Below are 27,247 nucleotides of genomic sequence, written 5' to 3'. Positions count from 1 at the left end.
CAAGCTGGTCCAAACAAACTATTTATTTCACCAAGATATGCATTGGGGCTGCTTAACCACTCAGACAGCTTTGTATTTTCTGAATGAATGCAAAGCTTCCTGTGAATGGCTGAGCAGCTTTTGTTCTGGGTGTGAGACAGGGAGATCCCATCTCATTGCCATAACACAGCACTTTATACTGTGTGTAGCTGAGGCTACATACAGCTTATACAGCTTATAAAGTGCTAAAAGCAGCTGCATGTCTTAGTGATGTAAATAGTTTGTTACACCCGGTTGGTCCAAACAAACTATTTAAACATCACTAAAAGCAGGAGATCAGCTTTAAAGCGGTTGTATATCCACTGACACTTTTTTCTCTCCCCTACACCTGTAAGGCAAAAGGCATAATGAGCTAGTATGTACAGCATACTAGCTCATTATCAAATACTTCCCTTAGAACAAGGCGTCGGTATCTCAGGCGCTCCATGCCAAGGAAGATGACATTTTGCATTGGCGTATCTTCCGGGTATTGCGGCTCCAGCGCTGTCAGTGGCTGGAGCTGCGATGTCATCACTCCCACGCATGCTCACGGGAGACCTCTTTCTGGCAAGGTGCGGCATCTGTCGGGCTTTCAGCTGAGAATCCCCAATGCGCATGCGCCGCTGAATTCAGGGGCCCATTGCAAGGGGAATATCTCCTAAACCATACAGGTTTAGGAGATATTCTTTTTACCTACAGATAAGCCTTATTATAAGCCTTATATAAAAATGACTATACAACCACGTTAAATACTACAAGGACCACAAAAGCGAAAATCACTTTGTAGATTGTATTTTTTTACTCTTTTCAAAATATGTTTTAGCTATCGTGCTATAATTAGATAAAGATTTAATACTTGCATGGAGAACATTTGTTTTCTACAGTTTTTAAACATCTTTTGTATTTTTTTCATTTCATATTAAAATGCATGATTACAAAAACATGAGATTACAAAAAGTGTGAGAACATAAAAATACCTCTATGGTGTGTGTACTTTTCTACGTTGCCTATAATATATGAATGATATAAATGATTTACATGTAAAATGACACAAGTTTTGTCACTTGTATAATTAAAAGAAAGTTCTATCACTTAGGGGTTAATCTACTAAAACGGGAGAGTACTAAATCTGGTGCAGTTGTGCATGGTAGACAGTTTCTAACTTCAGCTTGCTCATTTAACCACTTAACCCCCGGACCATATTGCTGCCCAAAGACCAGAGTACTTCTTGCGATTCGGGACTGCGTCACTTTAACAGACAATTGCGCGGTCGTGCGGCGTGGCTCCCAAACAAAATTGGCGTCCTTTTTTTCCCACAAATAGAGCTTTCTTTTGGTGGTATTTGATCACCTCTGCGTTTTTTATTTTTTGCGCTATAAACAAAAATAGAGAGACAATTTTGAAAAAAAATAATATTTTTTACTTTTTGCTATAATAAATATCCCCCAAAAATATATAAAAAAACATATTTTTTCCTCAGTTTAGGCCGATATGTATTCTTCTACCTATTTTTCGTAAAAAAAATCGCAATAAGCGTTTATTGATTGGTTTGCGCAAAAGTTATAGCGTTTACAAAATAGGGGGTATTTTTATGTCATTTTTATTAATATATTTTTTTTACTAGTAATGGTGGCGATCAGCGATTTTTTTTTTCTTCGGTATTGCGACATTATGGCGGACACTTTGGACCCTTTTGACACATTTTTGGGACCATTGGCATTTTTATAGCGATCAGTGCTATAAAAATGCATTGGATTATTATAAAATGCCACTGGCAGTGAATGGGTTAACACTAAGGGGGCGGGGAAGGGGTTAAGTATGTCCCTTGTGTGTTCTTACTGTGGGGGGGTGGCCTCACTAGGGGAAACACTGATCCTCTGTTCATACAATGTATGAACAGAAGATCAGCGTTTTCCCCCGCTGACAGGACCTGGAGCTGGGTGTTTACACACACAGCTCCCGATCCCCACTCTGTAACGAGCGATCGCGTGTGCCCGGCGGCGATCGTGCCCGCCGGGCACACGCACGGGAGTCGGAGGCGAGCGGGGGGGGGCGCGCGCGCCCCTAGTGGCGGCTGAGAGAGAGGACGTTATACTACGTGCTCTCGCCCAGCAGAGCCAACTTGCCGACGTAGAACGGCGGTGCGCGGTCGGCAAGTGGTTAAGCTTTGAAAAAAAGCTTAAAAAAGTTGAAGCTGCACTAGATTTTGCACTCTCCAGTTTTAGTAAAGCAACCTCTTAACCCTTTCTCTGCCAGGTCCATACATCTTACAGACCTGACAGCAGGGGGTTTAACACACAATCCTGCATCCACAGAGATTGTGTATGAAACTGACAGAAACTGCTCACATACACCTCTAGTACTGGTGTCCCCGCACGCTCCTCCCACCATGCTTTTTGGGATCTGCTTGTTCATCTGCAAGAATGGTGGCTTCTCCCCCAAAGAAGAAGAGCAGACACACGCCTGCTCTTCTCCGCTTCTTGCTGTGACCTGAAAGCCATGTCTGTGACGTCAGTTCTGGGTCAGCATCTAGGTGTTCCCTGGCTAGGCTAGTCAGCAAGTAATGTTTTGCAATGTAATTTATATTGTAAAACATTCAATGGAGTACAAAGGAGACACGCAGGGTCTAAAAGACTAATAAAAAAAATGCTCTCCAGTGTTTCTCAGGTTTACCATTTCTGCCAGTTCGCTGAGAAACTATTCGACTGTGCAGCCGGCTGCTTTCATAAATGATTAAAAATTAGATACTCTTTGATCAACTCTATGGCCTTGAAGGACCAGAGCAATGTCATGGAACCATTTTTTTAAATCTTTTGCTTTTAATTTACAAACATTTATTAGAAAGTTTCAGGTGCTACAGAGAAATTTGCAATAGAAAATCATAACAAGTATAAATGCAAAAATAATGCTGATAGTACAATTATTTTGTGAATAGATAGTAAAATGGACATCAGCTTTAACCACTTAAAGCGGAGGTTCACCCATAGCGAACACATTTTCCCCTTAGCTTCATGCTCGTTTTGTCTAGGGTAATCGGCTAGTTGTTTTAAAATATGACCTGTACTTACCGTTTACGAGATGCATCTTCTCCGCCGCTTCCGGGTATGGGCTGCGGGACTGGGCGTTCCTTCTTGATTGACAGTCTTCCGAGAGGCTTCCGACGGTCGCATCCATCGCGTCACGATTTTCCGAAAGAAGCCGAACGTCGGTGCGCAGGCGCAGTATACAGTAGAGCCGCACCGACGTTTGACTTCTTTCGGCTACGAGTGACGCGATGGATGCGACCGTCGGAAACCTCTCGGAAGACTGTCAATCAAGAAGGAACGCCCGCTCCCGAAGACCCATACCCGGAAGCGACGGAGAAGATGCATCTAGAAAACGGGTAAGTACGGATCATATATTAAAACAAATAGCCGATTCCCCTAGACAAAACGAGCATGAAGCTAAGGGGAAAATAGAAAAAAAAACGAATTGGGTGAACTCCCGCTTTAAGCCCCGAACCATTTTGCAGCTAAATGCCTAGGCCAGGTTTTGCGATTCGGCACTGCGTCGCTTTAACAGACAATTGCGCGGTCGTGCGACATGGCTCCCAAACAAAATTGGCGTCCTTTTTCCCCACAAATAGAGCTTTCTTTTGGTGGTATTTGATCACCTCTGCGGTTTTTATTTTTTGTGCTATAAACAAAAATAGAGCGACAAAAATGCAATATTTTTTACTTTTTGCTATAATAGATATTCCCCAAGAACATACATAATTTTTTTTTTCCTCAGTTTAGGCCGATACGTATTCTTCTACCTATTTTTGGTAAAAAAAATCGCAATAAGCGTTTATCGATTGGTTTGCGCAAAATTTATAGCGTTTACAAAATAGGGGATAGTTTTATTGCATGTTTATAAAAAAAAATTTTTTACTACTATTGGCGGCGATCAGCGATTTTTTTCGTGACTGCGACATTATGGCGGATACTTCGGACAATTTTGACACATTTTTGGGACCATTGTCATTTTCACAGCAAAAAAATGCATTTAAATTGCATTGTTTATTGTGAAAATGACAGTTGCAGTTTGGGAGTTAACCACAGGGGGCGCTGTAGGAGTTATGTTTCACCTAATGTGTGTTTACAACTGTAGGGGGGTGTGGCTGTAGGACTGACGTCATCGATCGAGTCTCCCTTATAAAAGGGATCACTCGATCGATACGCCGCCACAGTGAAGCACGGGGAAGCCGTGTTTACATACGGCTCTCCCCGTTCTTCAGCTCCGGGGAGCGATCGCGACGGAGCAGCTATAAACGAATAGCCGCGCCGTCGTCCCAGATCGCTCCCCGTGGGAATCCGCCCGCCTCACGCAGCGGAGGGGGTCCAGATCGGACCCCCCACCCGCTAGAAGGCAAGGACGTATATATACGCCCTTCTGCCTGTCCGTGCCATTTTGCGGACGTAAATAGTCGTGCGGCGGGTGTTAAGGGGTTAATATTGAAGGAGACATACAACGTTGATCATTATGGTGGTTTATTCAAAAGTATTGCAATTATCAAACCCGGGAGCCCATTTTCATTCGTAATAAGGCATAGGGTGATACAAGGTGTGGAAAAGTTTTCCTACTCTACTAATAGATTCTACTCTGAGTTTAACTTAAAGTAGTGGAACCAAGGGAATTCTCCAATGCGCAGCAATCACACAATGAATAGCCACACTGATTGTGTGAATCAGTCTCATTTGAAGAGTGATAGCTTCTACGATGGGAGAAAACAATAGACAGTGGGACGGTTTAACCACTTAAGACCCGGACCATTATGCAGGTAAAGGACCTTGCCAGTTTTTGCGATTCGGCACTGCGTCGCTTTAACTGACAATTGCGCGGTTGTGCGATGTGGCGTTCAAACAAAATTGGTGTCCTTTTTTTCCCACAAATAGAGCTTTCTTTTGGTGGTATTTGATCACCTCTGCGGTTTTTATTTTTTGCGCTATAAACAAAAATAGAGCGACGATTTTGAAAAAAACACAATATTTTTTACCTTTTGCTATAATAAATATCCCCCAAAAAGATATAAAAAAACATTTATTTTTTCTCAGTTTAGGCTGATACGTATTCTTCTACCTATTTTTGGTAAGAAAAATCGCAATAAGCGTTTATTGATTGGTTTGCGCAAAATTGACAGCGTTTACAAAGTAGGGGATAGTTTTATGGCATTTTTATTAATATATTTTTTTCACTACTAATGGCGTGTGACCTCATGTGTGTTTATAACTGTAGGGGGCGGGGCTGTATGTGTGACGTCAGTGATCATCGTTCCCTATATCAGAGAACAGACGATCACTGACATTGCCACAGTGAAGAACGGGAAAGGTGTGTTTACACACACTTCTCCCCATTCTTCAGCTCCTGTGTCACGGGACACCGGCAGCGATCGGGTCTGTGGGTCACGGTCACAGAGCTTCGGACCGGGTCGCGCACGGTCCTTAAGTGGTTAAGGGAAAGCTAAACCCCTGTGATTATAGATGCAATAGAGGTCAGTTTTCTCCAGATTGGGGCAACATGGACAGTCCCAGAATAAGTGGAGAAATGAGCCTAAGGTCTGACACCCTCTAAGGCACAGGGGAGATACTGTAGGGAAAAATGTATGAACTCTGGTTGGGGTCCGGTACCATATTGTGAAGAGTTTTATCGCAGTTTCTCTAATGTTCAGAGATCTCATGCATTTTTTAACCACTTCCGGACCGCCGCACGACTATATACGTTGGCACTTTAACCACTTCCCGCCCGGTCAATAGTAAATTGATGTCTGGGAAGTGGTTTGTGTTATCCTGACTGGACGTCTATTGACGTCCAGCAGGATAACATGCCGGCGCGCTCCCGTGGGGGCGTGCGGCGATTGGTGATGCGGGGTGTCAGTCTGACACCCTGCATCTCTGATCTCAGTAAAGAGCCTCCGGCGGATGCTCTTTACCATGTGATCAGCTGTGTCCAATCATGGCTGATCACGATGTAAACAGGAAGAGCCATTGATCGGCTCTTCCTCACTCGCGTCTGACAAACACGAGTAGAGGAGAGCCGATCGGCGGCTCTCCTGACAGGGGGGTTCGCGCTGATTGTTTATCAGCGCAGCCCCCCCTCGGATGCCCACACTGGACCACCAGGGAAGCCGCCAGGATCACCAGGGAAGGGGGCAACATGTGGATGGCCAGGTACATCCCCCATGGCCATCCACATGTAAAAAAATTAGCACAATAGATGCCAATCAGTGCCCACAAATGGGCACTGACTGGAAACATGGGCACTGACTGGCAAACATTAGTAAATAAACAAGTGATGCTCAGCAATGCCATCAGTGCCACCCCTCAGTGTCCATCAGTGCCACCTCTCAGTGCCAATCCATGCCCAGTGCCCACCTATCAGTGCCCCTCTGTGCCACACAGAAGTACCCATCAGTGCCACCCATAAATACCCATCAGTGCGGCCTATGAGTGCCCATTAGTGCGGCCTATGAGTGCCCATCACTGCCGCCTATAAGTGCCCATCAGTGCCGCATACAAGCGCCGCCCATCAGTGCCGCCTATCAGTGCCCACCAGTGCTGCCTATCAGTGCCCATCAGTGCCGCCTCATCATGCCCATCAGTGCTGTCTCATCGTGCCCATCAGTGCCATCTTATCGTGCCCATCAGTAACACCTCATCAGTGTCCATCAGTGTCGCCATATCAGTGTCCGTAATTGAAGAAGAAAATTTACTTATTTACAGGAAAAATTTACAGAAAAAATAAAAACTTAGGGTCAGATTCACGTATCCTGGCGTATCTTTGTGCGGGCATAGCATATCCTATTTACGCTACGCCTCCGCAACTTAGAAGTGCAGTATTCACAAAGCACTTGCTCTGTAAGTTGCGGCGGCGTAGCGTAAATGGGCCGGCGTAAGCCTGCGTAATTCAAATGTGGAAGAGGTGGGCGTGTTGTATGTAAATCAATCGTGACCCCACGTAAATGATGCGCCTAATGAACGGCGCATGCGCGCGCATGTTCAGTATCACGTCAAATTGACTCCATAAGATACGCCAGACCCATTGCCTGTGACGTGAACGTAACCTACGCACAGCCCCATTCACGTACGACTTACGTAAACAACGTAAAAAGATACGCTTGCTGATGTCCATACTTTGCATTGGCTGTGCCTCATATAGCAGGGGTAAGTTTACGCCGGACGTAAGCCTAACGTAAACAGCATAGCGGGTGCAAGTACGTTCGTGAATAGGCGTATCTACCTAATTTACAAATTCGACGCGTAAATCTACGGAAGCGCCCCTTGCGGCCAGTGTAAATATGCACCCAAGATATGACGGCGTAGGAGACTTACGCCGCTCGTATCTTGGTCAAATCTATGCATAACTGATTCTAAGAATCAGGCACATAGATACAACGGCTCACATTCAGACTTACGACGGCGTATGTGGAGATATGCCGTCGTAAGTGCTTTGTGAATCTGGCCCTTAATTTTTTTCAAAATGTTAGTTTTTTTTTAGTTGTTGCGCAAAAAATAAAAATTGCAGAGGTGATCAAATACCACCAAAAGAAAGCTCTATTTGCGGGAACAAAATTATAAAAAAATAGTAGGGGTGCAATGTAGCATGACCGCGCAATTGTCATTCAAAGTGCGACAGCGCTGAAAGCTGAAAATTGGCTTGGGCAGGAAGGTGCGTAAGTGCCTGGTATTGAAGTGGTTAAGGAGGGATATCTCTGTTATGGCAGCAGCTAGCTGCCATAACCCAGGTATCCATCTCTTCAGGCGGCAGTCCGTACCGCCTGCACACATGTCTCAAATGCACACGTGAGGTATCGCTACGATTGTTAGAGCGAGAGCAATAATTCTAGCCCTAGACCACCTCTGTAACTCAAAACATGCAATCTGTAGAATACTTTAAACGTCGCCTACTGAGATTTTTAAGGGTAAAAGTTTGACGCCATTCCAAGAGCGGGCGCAATTTTGAAGCGTGACATGTTGGGTATCAATTTACTTGGCATAACATTATCTTTCACACTATATAAAAAAATTCGGCAAACTTTACAATTTTTTCATTCAAAAAGTGTATTTTTTCCCAAAAAAGTGTGCTTGTAAGACCGTTGCGCAAAAATACGGTGTGCCAAAAGGTATTGCAATTCTCTAGGGTGTTAGAATTTTTTTAAATGTTTGGGGGTTCTAAGTAATTTTCTCGCAAAAAAAATGTTTTTAACTTGTAAACAACACATCTGAAAAAGAGGCTCTGCCCTTAATTGGTTAAGGTTATTTATACATATGCCCCAGTCTAAGATCTCAGGTTCTAAAGAGCATTCAGATTCCCATTTTTTAGACCTATATAATAGCTTATCAGTCAAGTTACAGTCGCTAAGGGATGAATATATTGCTATGTCATTTCCCTCTGGGATTCTCCATACAAATGAGTTTTTTATTGAGTTGGATTTGAGATAGAGTCAAGTTTAAAACAAGATGAGTAAAAGTTTTTTATTTGAAGGTATCAGAAAATGTCACTATTCGGTATGTCTATTTGGACTGCAGGGTTTGGAAGAAGGAGAATGTTGAGTCTTCTACAAGTTTATGTAGAGAAAGAACCCCAGTAGAAATCCACCAGGTAAAACAATGCGTTTTAGAGAAGCCAGGGGGAAACACTGGGTCACCTAGGAAGGCTGCAAGAGGGTGGCCTGAGAGGAAAGTGTGTATTTATGCTTATAACCTTGCTATAATTGTAGTGATTGAGCGACTAGAATATTTAAAGTTTGAATGTTAAAAGGGAGAAGCTCCGCCTGACCAAAGGAGACCTGGGAGACAATACAGGAGGATCGAATCTGATTCAAAGGCCCCCTATAATTAAATATATGCCACTGAGCTAATTGTGAGAATCTGAATGCCAGATAGTAGTGCCATAGGTTAGGGGCCCCCAGACCTCCTCTATGTGCTGAGGTACAGTATATAATACTGTTTTGCATAGTCTGGGGAGCGAGTCTGCCCAAATAAAGTTATTTAGGTCTCATTGAAAAGACTCTACAATGGCTTTAGTGATTTTAATGGGGAGAGGTATAACAATTTTGGAAGGACTGTCATCTTTTCCGCAGTAATCCCAAAAATGATATACTGTATGATATGACCTCCAGAGTTTGTGTTTGCTGAGTTTAGCAATTAAAGGGGGGTCATTTTTTTTAAAACATTGTGTGCAAATCTGTGATGAGATGAACCCCTAGATATGAGAGGGAAACCTGTGATCATTAAAAATCAAAAGAGTCTTTCAAATCCTGAAATTGAGAAATGGGAATATTATTGGGCATTCCTATAGATTTAGTTATATTTATAGTGAGACCTGAAAGGCTGAGAAATCATGTAATGTCTGAAGTAACTTGTGAGGGAGATGAAAGGGTTGGTAATAAACAGTAACATGTTGTCTGTGTACATACCAAGTTTGTATTGGGATCGCACTTTGCTATATCCTATATTGTCCAGAGCTCCAAGGATGGCTGATGCTAGGGGTTTCATTGTAAGGGCAAACAGGAGTGGTGAAAGTGGGCAATCTTGACAGGTGCCTTTGCCTACTTTAAAGAAATCTGAGTTGCAACCTGGGATGCATACTCTGGTTTCGGGGTTAGTGTAAATGGCTTTAAAGGCATGAAAAAAGTCTCCATGGAGCCCATAGCGTAGTAAGAGCTCAGCCAGATACTCCCATGTAACACTATTTAAGGCTTTGCGTATGTCTAGACTTAAGAGGAGTACAGAAGATGATGTTAAGTTACCGTCCTGTATAATATTGGTGGCTAATATTATGCTGTCAGTTATTTTCCGATCCGGTATAAAACCCAATTTGTATGGAGAAATAAAAGAGTAGGGATCACAGCAGCAAGTCTGTTGGCCAGTAACCTACTGAAGATTTTTAAATCATTATTAATGACCGAAATCAGATGAAACTTAGCAGGTAGCAAGTGATCTTTACCTGGTTTTGGAATGAGGGACATATTGGCTAGAAGCATCTCGTTTGGGAAGTGTCCTCCTTCCAGGATATAATTAAACAAGTAGGTCAATTTAAGGGTCAAAATGTCTGTATATTGTTTATAATAGGCTGAAGAAAAGCCATCTGAGCCTGGGGCTGATCCTGACTTGAAAGATTTAATTATGAGTCAAACTTCTTCTTCTTCTGTACAAGATGCATTTAGAGATTCCAGTTGGGAACGAGTTAAAGTTTAAAAAAAGGGATATTAGCTAACCAGGAGAAAGCCACTGGGGAGATAGTAGAGGAAGGTTTAGCCAACAGGTCAATCTTTTGATTTTAAGGGAAAAGGAGAGATTTGATTTTTTTCCCCCAGATCTCTCCATAAAGCGGACCTGTCATCATTATCCTTTTATTACCATATATTATTAAAGGGAAAGTGTAAAACGAAAAAAAAAAATATATATATATATATATATATATATTTATATATATATATATATATATATATATATATATATATATATATATATATATATATATAAACAAAAAGGAACCCCATCTCTCTGTGCTCACGCAGAGAAGTGAACACATAAATAAGTCAGTCACGCATATGTAAACGGAATTTGAGGTATCAATGTAAACCTTAGAGCGAGAGAAATAATGTTATTATTAGACCATGAGATCACTAGACTAGTAACCTGTAAAGAGTCGCCTATGGACATTTTTAAGTACCGTAGTTTTTCGGTATTCCACGAGCATGTGCAATTTTAAAGCGTGGCATGTTAAGTATTTATTTATGTAGCGTAACATCATCTTTCACATTATACAAAAAAAGGGTTAAATATTGTGTTGTTTTTTTTATCATTAACCACTTAAGCCCCGTACCATTATGCAGGTAAAGGACCAGGCCCCTTTTTGCGATTTGGCACTTGGTCGATTTAACGGACAAATGCGCGGTCGTGCGACGTGGCTTAGAATCAAAATTGATGTCCTTTTTTTTCCACAAATAGAGCTTGCTTTTGGTGGTATCTGATAACCTCTGCGGTTTTTATTTTTTGCGCTATAAACAAAAATAGAGCAACAATTTTAAAAAAATGCAATATTTTTTACATTTTTGCTATAATAAATATCCCCAAAAAGTATCTAAAAAAACATTTTTTTTCCTCAGTTTAGGTCGATAAGTATTCTACATATTTTTGGTAAAAAAAAATCACAATATGCGTTTATTGATTGGTTTGCGCAAAAGTTATAGCGTTTACAAAATAGGGGATAGTTTTGTGGCATTTTTATTAATATTTTTTTTACTAGTAATGGCGGCGATCAGTGATTTTTTTCATGACTGCGACATTATGGCGGACACATCGGACACTTTTGACACATTTTTGGGAAAAGTGCTATAAAAATGCACTTATTACTGTGAAAATGACACTGGCAGTGAAGGAGTTAACCTGTAGGGGGCGTTAAAGGGGTGAAGTATTATCTAATTTGTGTTTCTTACTGTAGGGGGCATGACTGGGTGTGTGATGTCACTGATCGTCGTTCCCTATGACAGGGGACAGACGATCAGGCTCACTAGGAAGCATGGGGAGAGGTTTGTTTACACTTACCTCTCCCTGTTCTTCCTCTCTGTGACCCGATCACGGGACACCGGCAGCGATTGGGTCCACGGGTCCTGCGTGCGCATTCAAGGAGGACAGGACCGGGTCGCGAGCATGCCGCCGGCTGAACACCCACGGCTGGGCTTCTTAAAGGGGACATACCTATATGTCCATATGCCCAGCCGTGCCATTCTGCCAACGTAAATAGGTCCTTAAGGGGTAAAGTGTATATTTTCCAAAAAAAATGGGTTTTCAAAACCATTGTGCAAATACATGTAACAACAAAATTGCAATAATGGCCATTTTATTCCCTGGGGTCTCTGCTAAAAAAAATATGAAGTTTGGGGTTATAAGTAATTTCCGAGAAAAAAATACTGATTTAAGCCTGTAAACAAAAAGTGCCAGAAAATGCCTGATTGGCAAATGGTTAAAAAAAAGTCCGCTTGCCATCCCAGAGTTAAGCAGACCAGTAAGCCAGCATGCAAGCTTGTTTTCATACAGCAAGGAAGCAGTGAAAGTTAAGTGCCCTACTATTTGTATACCAGCCCTCATGCACTGCAGCTTTGGGGGTTGATTAGAGAGGAGTAAACATGTAACATGTTACATACTGTAGTATGGCCAATTACTTGTAAAGCAGCTAAATATCCATTATGATGTCACTTTAGGAAATATTATATATTCTCTGTAGGGAAAATGGATATCAGATATTGGATAAGAGTGACATAAAATGTTTTCACCCTTTCATATTCATGCTTTTTGGGGTAATGTAGAAACAGAACACTGGAACACAGACCCTACAAGCAAAGTTGAAAATAATTTGCAAAATGTTAGATTAAAAAGTTGTTATAGTTGTGCAAAATGGCCCTAGAAAAATGCAACACAAACTTTACACTTTCTCAGTGGGTGCCAATTACGAAAGGAGACTAATATCTTAAATTAGGGATGTCCCGATACCGATACTAGTATAGGTATCGGTACCGATACAGAGCATTTCCTGAGTACTTGTACTCGGGGGAATTGCTCCGATGCTTTACCCGATACCTGAGCAGTCAGGTATCGGGTGGTGGGGGGAGTTACAAGTCTTCTCCGTGCTGTCTTCTCCCTCCCCGTGCTGTCTTCTCCCTCCCCGTGCTGTCTTCTCCCTCCCCGTGCTGTCTTCTCCCTCCCTGTGCTGTCTTCTCCCTCCCCTAGCTCATGTCTTGTCCCCCCGTGCTCATGTCTTGTCCCCCCGTGCTCATGTCTTGTCCCCCCGTGCTCATGTCTTGTCCCCCCTCAATTTGTCAGGATGGAGAGCGGAGGTAGGAGCCGCTAAACCCGGCTCCTACCTTTTCCGAATGGACAAAATTGTGTAAAAAAAAAATACCGCCACTGTCACATGACATTAAAAAAAGTATCGGTATTCGGTATAGGCAAGTACTTGAAAAAAAGTATTGGTACTTGTACTCGGTCTCAAAAAAGTGGTATCGGGACAACCCTATCTTAAATTAGTTAAAGTTGCATAAAGCAGATTATAACATATGGACAAAACAAGAAAAAAACAACACCATAGTATAAAGTTAATCTAGATATAGTAAAACACAATTATTTTGTCATAGTGATCTTTTGTATTTACATTTTCTTTATTTAGAGGGTTTGTTTGTGCATATTGCATAAGGAATGCAAAGTATATTTGTAGAGTGGGTGAACCTCATTCACACCTTTGTTACAGACCATCACCCCTGATCACACACTGTGAGTTTCTGCACCATAACTTCATTGCATTTAGTGAGATGCTCATAGTTTAAAAGGGAGCATAACATGTAAACAATGCTATTCATTATACTTGTGTCTAGAGACATTTCTATACCATAATAAATACTGAAGTTTTCAACTTGTTTTGTATTTAATTACAGTCATTTAAGACAGGCTTTTTATAAGAGGTAGAAAAAGTTGTTTCAAGTGTTCTGAAATATTATTCCCAAATGTGTGTAATGTTCATTAAAAGCACTACAAACAGCTTAATAATAAAGCTAAAAGTACATGCATGTTTGAGAGAACTGCAGCACATGCTATAACAGGAAGGGACATTCACATCTTTGCATTGTGATGCTTTGCAAAAAGGTACATGGTAATGTTACTGCAATGCATGTTGAAAGACACCTCAATGCACTAAGGCATGCAACTCCACAATATGTGGTAATGCACTTCTTTGTGTTGTGGTGTGCTGCATTTCCAAAAATGGGGCATGTCCTTTTTTTGGACATTTTGGTGCATTGCCAGCCCATTCATTTCAATAGGGTGTCTAACTCCAGGCGGTGTGGGGTGTGTTAGGTATCAGTTTCTTAATAAGCTCTTGTACAGCAGGGGGCCCCAGGAAGTCTCAGGAAACCCCCAGATTCTGAAATTATATCTTCTAGATCTGTTCTTAAGGTCATCAATCCTGGAAAGGGCTGTTTCAAGCCTGTCCTGGAGGACCTGGATGTGTGCTGCATTCTAATTGGTTCTGGTTACCGTAATGTACAGTTTTTTTTCTATGGCCTCCATTCTGGATCCTAGGTTTAAAAAATCTGATTTAATGTCTCTTGTTATTTTAGCTGTTGTGTTTGCCAGTCCCCTCTCTAGGAGGTCTGAGAGTTTGAGTAATAAATCTGCTGGTGTTGTGGCTGGGTCTTGGTTAGGCATGCCTTGGGAAGGGTTTGCAAGCAGGTGGATTTGTAAAGCCCCGACAGGGGACATTGTGTATTCCTCCATAGGGACCAACAGGGACTTGAGAGGGGTGCTGGAGGCTGTCATGGGTAATGTGAAAAAAGGTAAGGTTTGCTGGGGCTAGAATTTGCCTCTGTTCCTGTGACCTTTCTACATAGACCGTGTGTGGCTGGGCTGCAGCGGTGGCAGTGGCCATCTTGGTACATCCGTCCTTGTCTGCCGTTTTGAACTCCGGCCCAAAATCCCATCTGATGGCAGGTCTGGACATCCAGGGGTGTGCTCGGGGTCTCCTGGGTCAGGATGGCTCATAGTTTGCTGTCCTGAAGGGTCGTAGTGGGGGCTGTGTGTGGCATGGATCCAGAGTGGTGCGGAGCTCCAAATAGGCAGCTATCTCGGAGCTCCCGTGCATGCGCACTCTATTACTTTAAGGCAGAGGTTCACCCAAAAAAACACTTTTTGACATTAGCTCCAGCATACTGCTAACATCTGCAGTATGCTGTTTTTTTTTTTGTACTTATCATTATATGAGCCCTTGTTATCCGGCTCCGAGCGGGGAATCCTGCGGGGAATGGGCGTTTCTAAGTGAAGAGGAGTTGATTGACGGCTGCTAAGGCATGTCACGCCTTCCGAAAATACCCAAAGTGACACTCGGGTGTTTACGGCGCCTGCGCCTGCCATGTAGAGCTGACTGCGCAGGCGCCGTAAACACCCGAGTGTCACTTCGGGTATTTTCGGAAGGCGTGACGCAATTTAGCAGCCCGTCAATCAACTCCTCTTCGCTTAGGAACGCCTATACCCGGAAGTAATCCCCCGCTCGGAGTCGGATAACAAGGGCTCGCATAACAATAAGTACAAAAAAAACCCAGCATACTGCAGATGTTAGCAGTATGCTGGAGGGATGTAGCTAATGTCAGAAAGTTTATTTTTGGGTGAACCCCCGCTTCAACTGACAATTCATGGTAATGTGATGCTGTACCCCTTTTTCCCCACAAGTAGAGCTTTCATTTGGTGTTATTTGATCTCTCCTGCGTTTTTTTTTTTGCAATATAAGTAAAAATGACTGACAATTTTGAAAAATAAAACTTTCCACTATAAAACATCCAATTTAAAAAAAAACAAAAAACAGTTTTCTTCATAAATTTGGGCTAATATGTATTCTGCTACAAAAGTTATAGCGTCTACAAGCCATTGGGTATATCTATGATTTTTTTTATTTTTTTTATAGTAGTAGTAGTAGTTAAAAAAAATGTTATAAGCGACTTATAGCAGGACTGAAACATTGCAGCAGACAAATCGGATCCTAAGTGATACTTTTGACATTTTTTTGGGAACCGGTGATACCAAAACAGTGATCAGTGATAAAAATATACACTGTCACTGTATTAATGACACTGGCTGGGAAGAGGTTACCATCAGGGACAATCAAAGGGTTAAATGTGTGCCTAAAATGTGCTTGGTTAATGTGGGGAAGGTGCTTGTACTATGAGAAGGCAGGGATCTGTATTCCTGCTTTGCAGAAACACAGGATCACTACCTTGGCTACTGACAGAACAGCAGTCTGCCTTGTTTACATAGGTAGACCATCATTCTGCTTGTGGTACAAACAGTCTGCGGGTCCCAGTGGATGTCTTTTTCACCGACTCGCTGATTGGCTCCCACTATGGCCAATCACAGCGGGAGCAGGTCGCTGGTGGCGTGCATATGCGCCCCAGACCCCGAAATGCAGTATCATGTACCAGTATTTGATCCTGAACAGGAAAGGCGCCTTGCTGTCGTATATGTACAGCATATGGTCAGCAAGCGGTTAAAAGAGAAGATTGTGCCGCTACTCTGGGGGTGGAGCGTCTGGCCGCCCTGCCTGCCCCCCTCTAGTTTAAGAGGGAGGCCTGTCCACATGGACCGAATGTCCGGGTCAGGCCGGGATGGGCGGGGTGCCCCGACGTTTGTACATTACTAATGGCGGTTCTCCCCGGCGAAATGTGATGGTTGTCTATGCTCGGACTATGCTAAACATACCCCCCTGGTGCTCTCCCTCCCCTCAGTACCCTCCCCTTTCCCCCATTTGCACTTGCCCTCTGTTCCTCCCCTGGCCTCCTTCCCTCCCTCCCTGATTGTTGTGGCTTTGTTGTGAAGTCATATTGTTTTTGTCTTTTAATTTGAAAAATAAAAATAAAGATTATATAAAAAAAAGAGAAGATTGTGTGGTGTTTTGTGAATGATTTCACCCAAGATTCACATAACTTTTCAAACCACAATTACACATTTTCAGACAACATTCAAATGTATAAATTCACTTTATCACTGGAGTTTTCACCCATTTTCAAACCAGATTTACTCAATATACACAGGGGAAATAGAATGAAACAACATTCACCCATGTATAAGTATACCACATCTCTTTTAAAAATAGAAGAATTGCTATTTTGTATTATTCATCCTATTTATCAGTAGATATGTTATGAAATTAACCCAATATTTCAATATTTTTCCTTATGCAGTATCCATACTCCTTCATGGTTTGAGGTGAGGGTAGTGTATGTTTAAGTGCTTTTTGATTTGGAGCTGTGCATTGTTTATGTCTCATCATTGGAAGTTTGAAACCTGTGTTTGTTCTTATAATAGATTGAGCAATTTTATATTTCCATTTTTATTGTTTTTTTTTTATATACATGTCCTGGCCCCCTCCCAGAGTTAAGCAGCCCTGTGTGTCAGGCATACAATATGGTATCCCCATAGAAACAAAGCAATGAGAACACAGCTCCCCTACTACCAGTCCCCCAAGTAAAACACTGCTTTGTATTCTTTTTTTCTCTAGTACAAACCAGCCAATTCTTCCTTAATAAAAATGTACTGCTGCTGGCCAATTGTACACTGCTGTATCATCTGTGATCTTTATATTCTTACTGAGAGTTTGATATAAATTGTCTGGTGACAGCACAGTTTTGTATCTTGGAGAACAGGGGAAACTTCAACAAACGAAAAGTAAACCTCTATCTGCCGGACAAAATAGGTCTATTATTGTTTGATGAATAAAAATGTCACTACTACCTGAAAAAAAATATATTTTTTTTTTAAACAGAAATGATTCAGATTGAGGTGCTGTAATATGTAAGGCAAGCTGATTGTAAAAGAAGAAAAAAAAAACAATCCCACAGCCAAATATTCACTGCCAGTGTATGCTGTCGCTGTGTCCTGTAACATCACATACAGCTTTAAGGCCGCATACACACGATCAGTCCATCCGATGAGAACAGTCCGAAGGACCGTTTTCATCGGTTAACCGATGAAGCTGACTGATGGTCTGATGTGCCTACACACCATCAGTTAAAAAAACGATTGTGTCAGAACGCGGTGACGTAAAACACAACGACGTGCTGAAAAAAACGAAGTTCAATGCTTCCAAGCATGCGTCGACTTGATTCTGAGCATGCGCAGCTTTTTAGCCGATGCTTTTGCTTACTAATGATCAGTTTTGACCTATCGGTTAGGCATCCATCGGTTAAATTTTAAAGCAAGTTCTCTTTTTTTTGACCGAAGGATAACTGACCGATGGGGCCCACACACAATCGGTTTGGACCGATGAAACAGACCTTCAGTCCGTTTTCATCGGTTTTGACCGATCGTGTGTACGCGGCCTAAGGCATCTCACGAGCATATTACTTAGGGTGTTCCTGTATTTTATATATTGTCTGTGATGCACAGAAAAAGACCCTCACCTGACTGTACAGTATTTCAGCCCTCAAAAATTCACTCTTTTACTCGCATTTTGCGAGTATAATTTTTTCCAGGGCGAGTGAGGATGGAGTGAACCAGGCTGACAGCCAGGAAACTGTCAAGCGGCAGGGCTGGACTGCCTTGGTGCCGCTTTGAGCGAGGCTGCAGTAGGACACTTTCATTGCAGGACAATACAGTGTCCCGCAATGAAAGTGACAGTCTGGGAACAGGGGTGGACCAAGCTGCCATAGTGCTGGCTCTTGGTCTGCCTCCACCTCTTCCACCTACTACTGATCACTGGTTGCTATAGCCGCTTGGCGTCTGGCAACCAGTGACGTCACTGCCCACATTGAAAGCAGAGGATTTCACTTCCTCCTCCGCGCTAGTGCTGCTGGGGAGTCATGCTGGTTCTCTCACCTCCGCTCCAGTGACTGGCTTGCTGCTTGGCTGTGGGGTGTTCCTGTTCCCACTTGCTACGAGGCATCTCTCCCTCTCACTTCCTCCCCCCTCCTGCCCACCTCACACTAACACACGGACTGAAGTCCCCCCCCCCTTTCTCCTTGGCTCGGATGTCACAGGAGGGGGAGGAGAATGTACACACAGCACTCAGGAGGACGGGACATGCTGATCTGAGGTCAGTACACACAATCTTTCTGCAGCACATGCAGCAGAAAGAGACACAGAGACAGGGGGCAAGTTGTCAAAAAATAATACTTGCAGTGATTTGGGGGGATAAGAGCATTCTGTATGTGCTATGGGGCACTTTAGGAGGGGAGAGAAATTGTTTTTTATTCAACCCCTCCTTCCAGAACAATTTCTCTCCCTTCCCAAAGTGTGCCCCCCAACACATACAGCATGCTCTTATCCCCACAATCACTGCCAGTATTCTTCTTTGACAACTTGCCCCTTCCCATCTTCAAAGACAAGCTGTCTGCTATTGAGGGGAAAATTGTACCATCTGGAAACTTTGCTAGAGATTCAGGGCACAATTGCTCCAGGTGTCAGTGCCCCCCCCCCCCCCCCCCGTCAGGCAAGTTAGTGAAGCCAAGTGCCTGACCTTTTGTTCAGCAATGGGCTACAAGACTCAGGACTGGTTCACAGCACAAATCACATAGGAACACGCTCTGCTTTCCTTTGCAATTCACATGGCTTCCAGGTTCTGTGCGATTTCAGCCCTTTCATTTGAATGGGCTGAAAACATGTCGGTCTGCACCAAGAGCTGTGCATGCGCTACCTGCCCCAAAAGTCGGCAAAAAATGTCAAAAATCATCTTTTTGTGGGGGGGGCACAGTAATGGGGCACAGTAATGAGCAAGTGATGGGGCACAGTAATGCTACATTGATGGGGCACAGTAATTCTGCAAGCAATGGGGCACTGTAATGCTGCAAGTGATGGGGCACTGTAATGCTGCAAGTGATGGGGCACTGTAATGCTGCAAGTGATGGGGCACTGTAAGGCTGCAAGTGATGGGGCACTGTAATGTTGCAAGTGATTGTGATGGGGCACAGTAAGGCTGCATTGATGGGGCACAGTAAGGCTGCATTGATGGGGCACAGTAAGGCTGCATTTACGGGCAAAGTGAGGCTGCACAGATGGGTACTGATATGATTTATGTTACTTTTGTTAATATTTATTTTTGGAACGTAATTCTGTTTAAAATATTTAACAGTGTAATTTCATGAGATAATTTACAAGGTCGTGTTTAGGGGCAGACTTAGGGGTGGGGCAGGGGAGGTGTTGGTTGGGGCAACTGGTAGCGAGTAACTCTTAAGGCCTGGCTAGTGGCTCAGGACTTGAAATTTTGAGCCCTGCAGTATTTATTCTGCATTGGTACATGTTCCCCATAGCAATGCCCAGTTACCCATTGCCTTTTTTTTTCACAAAAAGTTTTATTGAAAATATTGAAGTAATGTTTACAATAAAATCAACATATCAATTGAAATTGAATCTATGACATCTTTGTATAATGGAATGATATAAGTTGTCATGACATACAGAACAGAGGAACACTGTTTAACATTATAGTTTGTAAGAGATCTTAAACATTGCATGAACAGTCAAACTAATGAAAACTTTAGATAACAGAATTGTTTTTGAGTTAAATAGCTTTAATAACGGTAGTAATACCATTGAGACCAATATCATCAAAAGAGTTTCTGATTGATTATGGCGGGAAGCCAAATTATTCAGGATTGTAGATATGGCGAGGAAAAGAGACTAAAAGAGGGAAAATTAAAGAAGGGGGGCAGGGGGAAAGATAAAATATGAAAAGGAAATGGAAGGGGAGGGGGTGGGGACCATTCTCCGATCTGGTGTTCCCATCTGAGATATAAATACAGAGATTTCTGTCAGGTAGTATGGGTAGTTGTGTCAGGTAAAGGAAAAAAGGAGCTATAGCTCTCGGTAACCCAGCTTTTTTACAGTAGTTTGCCTATTGGTTCTACAAATAGACAGATTTTACTACCAGGATTCACCCTCCATTGACTGGGATTTTCCACTAAGGTTGGGTTCACTGAATTGAACCAAGACAGATCTCCCTTTACCAAATGGTCAGCTAATTGCTACTAATTAAATTTCTCTGCAGGCAGTTCCTTATGCAAACCAAGCTGGTAGTTTAACCACTTACCCCGCGGACCATATTGCTGCCCAAAGACCAGAGTACTTTTTGCGATTCGGGACTGCGTCGCTTTAACACACAATTGCGCGGTCGTGCAACATGGCTCCCAAACAAAATTGGCGTCCTTTTTTTCCCACAAATAGAGCTTTCTTTTGGTGGTATTTGATCACCTCTGCGTTTTTTATTTTTTGCGCTATAAACAAAAATAGAATGACAATTTTGAAAAAAATGAATATTTTTTACTTTTTGCTGTAATAAATATCCCCCAAAAATATAGGCCGATACGTATTCTTCTACATATTTTTCGTAAAAAAAAATCGCAATAAGCGTTTATTGATTGGTTTGCGCAAAAGTTATAGCGTTTACAAAATAGGGGGTATTTTTATGGCATTTTTATTAATATTTTTTTTTACTAGTAATGGCGGCGATCAGCGATTTTTTTTCGGTATTGCGACATTATGGCGGACACTTCGGACATTTTTGACACATTTTTGGGACCATTGGCATTTTTATAGCGATCAGTGCTATAAAAATGCATTGGATTACTATAAAAATACCACTGGCAGTGAAGGGGTTAACACTAGGGGGCGGGGAAGGGGTTAAGTATGCCTGGGTGTGTTCTTACTGTGGGGGGGGGGGGTGGCCTCACTAGGGGAAACACTGATCCTCGGTTCATACATTGTATGAACCGAAGAAAAGCATTTCCCCCGCTGACAGGAACGAGAGCTGTGTGTTTACACACAGCTCCCGTTCCCCGCTCTGTACCGAGCGATCGCGTGTGCCCGGCGGCGATCGCGCCCGCCGGGCACACGCACGGGAGTCGGGGGCGAGCGGGGGGCGCGCGCGCGCCCCTAGTGGCGGCTAATAGGCAGGACGTCATATTACGTGCTCTCGCCTAGGAGAGCCACCTTGTGGACGTATTTCGGCGGTGCGCGGTCGGCAAGTGGTTAAAATGAAAGTTACATATAAATTTAGCATTACAAATGGCTGCCTAAGTAGATATTTATCTGTAGAGACAGAACAGTATGGTTACACAGCTCATGGGATCATGTGACTGAATCTTAATGAGGATCACAAAACATTGCTTTCCCATCTCCAGTCTCTTTTATCATTGATAATATATGTATAGTGTCACCTGTTGTTTATGTTAATGATGAGAGGCCACTGCCATTCATTTTCAATGAAGGTACACTCCTATAGTCTTCCCTCCACATATTAGAATGTTAATGAACTTGTCCTGGCTGTGATTGCGATGGAGAGATGAACAAAGAGAAGCTGAAACTATCTATGTAGACTGTGAAGATGCCTTTTGTGAAGTAGAGCACACCTTTTTAACCAATGGGAAGTGAGCACATGTTAGTGAATGGGGGTGAAATAAATAAAAGGTGAGGCTGGGCTCAGTCATTTACAAGAATTGCTGGTGAAGGGAACTACTAAGGAAGCTTCTAAAGAATCCTATGCTACTTTATACCAGGTGGGTACATTCTTTATGATTGTACACTTGTACGGTTTAGATGATTGTATATGTTTATCTATGACCATTGAACCGCGATCTATGGTGTCAGCAGGTGGACTGCATTGCAGCACTATATTTCTGCTGGGTTTCACTACAAAAAAATCCAAGCAACAGATGCAATCAGAAATTAGACAGTATATACTTTACATAGGATTTTTATTTTTAAATTAGAAATTTCTATACAGCAAAATTTCATAACATATGTATTTTTTCATATTAAAACTGAAAAGTATTAACCCTTTAAATATATTTGTGACCATTTCAGCTTGATCATTTTTCTAGCTTTTGATACACTTCTTGTTTGTGTGATGCCCAAAAATTACATTTAACATTTGTGCATCAATAAGCATTCATGGGTTTTCTTATCGGATATATTTATATCCATATACTGTCATTTTATAATGACATATATTCATACTGGAACGTGTGACGGTTTTGTTATGTGTTTCACAGGTAACTCTGATTTATAAAGACCAACAGTCTTCTCAAATTTCTGTACAAATTAAACATGAATATAAGTTCTATAGTAATAGAAATACATCAACATGCCGGCTAATTTACTAAATGTGTTTAAGGTTATTGTAGCTTAGATTGTTCACAATAATAAATTGTCAGTCATATGCAGAAGAAATACATGAATATAATTTTTTTTTTACGTGACTTTTGGTTCAGATAGTATCAAACATTTGTGGTGGCAACAAGGTGAAGAGTGCAAAGACAAGTGTGCTATGGCTACAGTCAAACATGGTGGTGGGAGTTTCATGATCTGGGACTCCATGCCGAGAGGGTTCAGGCAGTGCTGGAAAATAATGGTGGCCACACAAAATATTGACACTTTGGGCCCAATTTGGACATTTTCACCTAGGGGTGTACTCGCTTATGTTGCCAGCAGTTTAGACATTAATGGCTGTGTGTTGAGTTATTTTGAGGGGACAGCAAATTTACACTGTTATACAAGCTGTACACTCACTACTTTACATTGTAGCAAAGTGTCATTTCTTCAGTGTTGTCACATGAAAAGATATGATAAAATATTTACAAAAATGTGAGGGGTGTACTCACTTTGGTGAGCAACTGTGTGTATGTATGTATATATATATATATATATATATATATATATATATATATATATATATATATATATATATATATATATATATATATATATGTATATATATATATATATATATATATATATATATATATATATATATATATATATAACAGGACATATTAACAAATCAAAGTGAATATAGGGAAACTATAAATGCTCTAGCACCCACAGTAAACAGGAACAATATAATTATTAAAAACTTGCATCCGCAGGACTATTTCTCCCAATTTGAGTGTTTTTTTTACTGGTGATGAATCAATCCAAACATTTTATCTCAAAGCAGTATTAAACCCAAAAGAAAACATTTCTTGTATTGCAGCTTACCAATTCTTAGGTCTGAGGGCTGCATTGGTATTATTTTTTAGACTTGATTTATTTTATTATTATTTGGTGGTCCAGTCAGTACGTCTAATCTTTTTCAAAATAACAAGCTCTCAGGGATGAAGCAAACCATTTAACACTGGCAGAGGTGCTTACAATGATTTTATTTGATTTATTTGTGTAAAACCTTTATCCCAAAATAAAAAAAACTGTTTGCTGTAGCTAATTATAAAGTATTAGCTAGAGTTTGACATCAGTTTTTAGTGTATTTAAATCTGCTAGTCCATCTAACACTCCCCTCCCCCAGACTGACAATACTGCCTTCCAAAGGTGCCCCCTGTGCTCCTTCATCAAGAGTGGGGGCATTATAATACAAGAAGTGTGTTATTGGCCAGATCACCAGGTGAGGACAGAGGGGAAAAAAGCCTAAAAAAGAAAGCTAATGCAGCCACTACACATATTGATTGGTAAGCTGCAATATATTCCCATAGACATACTCCTAAACCTTGTAGACAGCCTTCCCAGAAAATGTGAATCTGTCATAATTGCATAGGGTGGTCCAACTCAATATTGAACCCTATGGACTAAGACCGGGATGATATTAAAGTTCATGTGCGTGTAAAGGCAGGTGTCCCAATACTTTTGACAATATAGTGTATATACAATTTTACTTTTAGATGAAAAACAAATTTTGGTTTATAATTCCATAATGTTATTCCCAAATTGATATTCATCTGTATTCGATATTTATTCTATAACAATTTATTTTCATATTCCCATAGATCTTAATCAGCACAATATGACCCATGAGAAATCCTTCAGCAAAGCTCAGTAATCATCAGAGAAATAACACAGGAGAGAAGACTTTTTTAATACTCGGAATTTAACAAGTGCTTTTCAGAGAAGACATTTATTTGCCACAAGAAGATCCAGAAAGGGAAAACATGTTTAATTGTTTGGAATGTGATAAGAATTTCTCAAAAAAGGCAAAATGTATTATACACATGAGGAGTCACACCGGAGAGAAGCCATTTGGATGCTCAGAATGTGATAAGTGTTTTTCATCAAAGGGAGGTCTTACTAAACACCAGAGAATTCACACAGGAGAGAAACCTTACAGATGTTCAGAATGTACTGAGAGCTTCTCACAACCGGGATCTCTTTCTTACCACCGGAAGAAGATTCACCAAGGAGAAAATACATTTAAGTGCACAGAATGTGACAAGTGTTTCTATAGGAAGTTAAGTCTTATTACTCATCAAAGGATTCACACAGGGGAGAAGCCATTCAGATGTTCAGAATGTGACAAATGTTTCTCTGAAAAATCTAAACTTAAGCAACACCAAAGGATTCACACTGGAGAAAAGCCATTTATGTGTTCAGAATGTGACCAATGCTTTAAACAAAGTACTCATCTTGTGCATCACAAGAGGATTCACACTGGAGAGAAGCCATATAGATGTTCAGAATGTGACAAATGCTTTGTGCAAAAAAATTGTCTTACTCTACACCAATGGATTCACACAGGAGAGAAGCCATATAGATGTTCAGAATGTGACAAATGCTTTGTGAAAAAATGTCATTTAATGCAACACCAAAAAGTTCACACTGGAGAGAAGTCATTTAGATGTCCAGAATGTGACAAATGCTTTGTGAAAAAATGGCATTTAACGCGACACCAAAAAGATCACACAGGAGAAATAACATTTAAATGTTTGGAGTGTGACAAGTGTTTTAATAAAAAGTCACGTCTTACTCGACACCAGAGGATTCACAAAGGAAAAGAAGCCAATTCAATTAGTTAAATATGACTGTTATAAATATTTCATATGTTGTATATATCTGTTTAAAGCTGATCTCCAGCTTTTATTGAATTACAATATTTAATTTGGAGCCAGCTGGGCCAAACAAACTATTCATTTTTCTAAGATGTGCATTTGCACTTCTTAACCACTCACAGACAGCTTTGTATTTTCTGAATAAATGCAAAGCTTCCTCTGACTGGCTGAGGCCCCGTACACACACGACCAGTTTCCTCGGCAGAATTCAGCTTCCAACCGAGTTTCTGGCTGAATTCTGCCGAGAAACCCGGCCGTGTGTACACTTTCGGCCGAGGAAGCCGACGAGGAGCTCGACGAGGAAATAGAGAACATGTTCTCTATTTCCTCGTTGTTCTATGGGAGCTCTCGGCCCGCCGAGCTCCTCGGCGGCTTCAGGGCTGAACTGGCCGAGGAACTCGATGTGTTTGGCACGTTGAGTTCCTCGGCCGTGTGTACGGGGCCTGAGGCAGAGAATTTGATATCATCTGCCCACCTCTCCACCTCAGTAAATCAAAGAAAGCTTTGTACAGTATTCCTTGAATTCCTTGAAAATGCTAAGCTTCCTGTGAATGGCTGAGCAGCTTTTGTTCTGGGTGTGGGACAGGAAGATCCCACCTCAGTGCCAAAACACAGCACTATATACTGTATGTAGCTGAGGATACATACAGCTTATACAGCGCTAAGAGCAGCTGCATGTCTTAGTGATGTAAATAGTTTGTTACACTCGGATGGTCCAAACAAACCATTAAGATATCACTAAAAGTAGGAGATCAGCTTTAAATATTACAAAAGAGAGAATCGTTTTGCAGAATGTACATTTTATGACCCTTTTCAAAATATGTATTAGCTTTTGTGCTCTAATTAAAGATTATTCATAATGCTTTATTTTAGTGTAGATTTCATACTTGCATGGAGAACATTTGTTTTCTATTTAAACATCTTTTGTATTTTTTTTTCATTTCATATTAAATTGCATGAATACAAAAGTGTGAGAACATAAAAAATATCTTTATAGTGTGTACTTTTCTACATTGCTTATAATTTGTGAATGAGGAATTGCTAAATGATTTACATGTAAAATTACACAAGTTCTGTCACTTGTATAATAAAAAGTTCTAACACTTAGGCCTCGCACACACGACTGAGTTTCTCGGCAAAAACCAGCAAGAAACTTGCTGTTTTTTTTTTTGCCGAGGAAACCGGTCGTGTGTACACTTTTCGACAAGGAAACTGTCCAGGATCTCGTCGAGCCAAAAAGAAAGCATGTCTTCTTTTTCCTCGATGGCAATGGAGAAATTTGGTTTGCTGAGACCATCGAGTTTCTCGGTCGTGTGTACAAGGCCTCAGGCCCGGATTCACATACATTGGCGCATATTTATGCCGGCGTAGCGCATCTAATATACGATACGCCGACGTAGCGCAGAGAGGCAAGCACAGTATTCACAAAGCACTTGCTCCCACTCGCTCTCAAATCTACGCTGGGTTTCCTCGGCGTAAGCCAGCGTAGGTGAGCCATGCTAATGAGGCGTGACCCCATGCAAATGATGGGCCAAGCGCCATAGAAGTACTTAAAACGAACGGCGCATGCGCCGTCCCATGGCTGCATCCCAGTGTGCATGCTCAGAATCACGTCGAAACATCAGCCGAAGATACGTCGAATCACTGCCTACGACGTGAACGTAACCTACGCCTAGCCATATTCATGTACTACATAAACAACATAAAATACGACAGCTCTGTTCCCTGGTCCATACCTTTGCATGAGTTGCGCCTCCTATATGGGGAATAACTTTATGCCGGACGTTTGACTTACGCAAACTGCGTATATTATGCGCCGGGCGCAAGTACGTTCGTGAATCGGCGTATCTCCCTCATTTGCAT

The 27,247-nt window shown here is 41.7% G+C and overlaps 1 protein-coding gene across 1 annotated transcript in view; it reads left to right on the top strand.

The window, feature by feature from the left end:
- The window catches only part of LOC120933411 (gastrula zinc finger protein XlCGF17.1-like), a 32,248-nt gene extending 6,696 nt beyond the window's left edge, over window positions 1–25,552 (top strand). Inside the window, exon 2 of the mRNA XM_040346625.1 lies at window positions 24,329–25,552. Coding sequence (XP_040202559.1) covers window positions 24,491–25,351 — 861 coding nt within the window. The 5' untranslated portion in view covers window positions 24,329–24,490 and the 3' untranslated portion in view covers window positions 25,352–25,552. The remainder of the gene's footprint in view (window positions 1–24,328) is intronic.
- The last annotated feature ends 1,695 nt before the right edge of the window (window positions 25,553–27,247 follow it).

The sequence above is a fragment of the Rana temporaria genome, chromosome 3 (assembly GCF_905171775.1).
Source record: "Rana temporaria chromosome 3, aRanTem1.1, whole genome shotgun sequence".
NCBI classification, from domain to species: Eukaryota; Metazoa; Chordata; class Amphibia; order Anura; family Ranidae; genus Rana; species Rana temporaria.
This window is presented reverse-complemented; position numbering and strand designations above follow the sequence as displayed.